General features: G+C 42.9%; 1 protein-coding gene across 1 annotated transcript; it reads left to right on the top strand.

Annotated features, from left to right (window-relative positions):
• The first annotated feature begins 501 nt into the window (after positions 1-501).
• LOC126080065 (olfactory receptor 56A4-like) lies at positions 502-1,467 on the top strand. Its single transcript, XM_049891379.1, has one exon. It carries the CDS (start codon positions 514-516, stop codon positions 1,465-1,467), a length of 954 nt encoding a protein of 317 aa, XP_049747336.1. The 5' UTR covers positions 502-513.
• Positions 1,468-1,996: the final 529 nt, after the last annotated feature.

Below are 1,996 nucleotides of genomic sequence, written 5' to 3'. Positions count from 1 at the left end.
GACTCGCTCTAGCAGAAGGACTTGCATATGTATTTTTGTAGAAGCAGAAAAAGGTAGTAGTTGAGGGCTTCAGCTATGGATTCAGACTTCATGGTTTCAGATTATGGCTTCACTACTGTGATTTTAATAAAATGGCTTTACTTACCTTTGCATTTGTTTCCTCATCTGTATAAATTGAAATGACAATGGTTCTTCTTTTATAGGGAGAGTGATCATGTAATTTATCAGCCAGATCTAGAAACTGTAAAGAGTGAAAAGGGACATAAATAGGAATTTTTCTGAGCAAATCAGGAAATAGGTCACTCTACTGGTTTTTAACAGAATGGATGGGTTTACAACTATAAAGCACTTAGAATAGTGCCAGGCACTTAACTGTTATTATTTTTCAATTTTTTTTAAGAAAATAAGTTATTTCCCCGTGGGTATTCATCTTGTCTGGATGGGTTTATTTCTGTTTTATCTTTGAAGGCTTCAGAAGTGTCTGCTCTGAAGTGTTTGATCAGGATTCAGCACATGGCATCACCTAGCAACTCATCCACTGTTCTAGTCTCTGAATTCATCCTCATCTGCTTCCCTAACTTCCAGAGTTGGCAGCACTGGCTGTCCCTGCCCCTCAGCTTCCTCTTCCTCCTAGCCATGGGGGCCAATGCTACCCTCCTGATCACCATCTGGCTGGAGATCTCCCTGCACGAGCCCATGTACTACCTGCTTAGCCTCCTCTCCCTGCTAGACATTGTGCTCTGCCTCACCGTCGTCCCCAAGGTCCTGGCCATCTTCTGGTTTGACCTCAGTTCTATCAGCTTCCCTGCCTGTTTCCTCCAGATGTTCATCATGAACAGCTTCTTGACCATGGAATCCTGCACATTCATGGTCATGGCCTATGACCGCTACATAGCTATCAGCTGTCCGCTGCGGTACCCATCCATTATCACTGATCAATTTGTGGCTAGGGCTGCCATCTTTGTTGTGGCCCGGAATAGTCTTCTTACTATGCCTATCCCCATACTTTCTTCCCAACTCAGATACTGTTCAAGAAACATCATCAAGAACTGCATCTGTACTAACATGTCTGTGTCCAAACTGTCTTGTGATGACACTGCCTTCAATCAGCTTTACCAATTTGTGATAGGTTGGACCCTGCTGGGCTCTGACCTCATCCTTATTGTTCTCTCTTACTCTTTTATCTTGAAAGCTGTGCTTAGAATCAAGGCTGAGGGAGCTGCGGCCAAAGCTCTAGGCACCTGTGGTTCCCACTTCATCCTCATCCTCTTCTTCAGCACAGTCCTGCTGGTTCTGGTCATCACTAACCTGGCTAGAAAGAGAATTCCTCCAGATGTCCCCATCCTGCTCAACATCCTGCACCACCTCATACCCCCAGCTCTGAACCCCATTGTTTACGGCGTGAGAACCAAGGAGATCAAGCAGGGAATCCAGAAATTGCCGAGAAGGTTGTTAGACATGAAATGAATGAGACCTTGCCATGGGAACAGAAATTGATAATATAGGATAATTTTCATGGTACATAGGAAATTTACATAGGTACTACTCAAATAAACTTGGATTTTTGTTTCTGCAATGTTTCAGTTGATTATGGAGATATCCATATCTTGGCTGTTGTTTGAAAAATTTCTATTGCATTTTTTGGGTTCTGGAGTTACCTGCAAGTTTATCCAGAGACTTGTCTAGCCATAATCGCAGGAGATTAATTAGAATGTAATGGCTTATGAATTAAAGAACAGATGTTACTCCCATCTTTTCAAATGCCTCTTAATTTCCTGAATGGCTTAATCACAGATGCTTATTAGCTCTCTTGATTCAGCCTGATACAGCTCAACCTGGTTTTGTGCTGTGAATGGGTCTCTTGTGGACATACAGAACTAACTCCAGAGTTTTGACTCTTATAGGCGAGTGAGTGACACATGCCATCCACTGCCTCCTCTAGTCTTGCCAGATCTTGTTACTATTTTTAGCCAAGGCCACTTCTTAGAGGATGATT

This window comes from Elephas maximus, chromosome 7 (genome assembly GCF_024166365.1).
Source record: "Elephas maximus indicus isolate mEleMax1 chromosome 7, mEleMax1 primary haplotype, whole genome shotgun sequence".
Taxonomy (NCBI): Eukaryota; Metazoa; Chordata; class Mammalia; order Proboscidea; family Elephantidae; genus Elephas; species Elephas maximus.
Note: the sequence above shows the minus strand (reverse complement) of the source record. Positions and strands in the feature narration are given on the sequence as shown.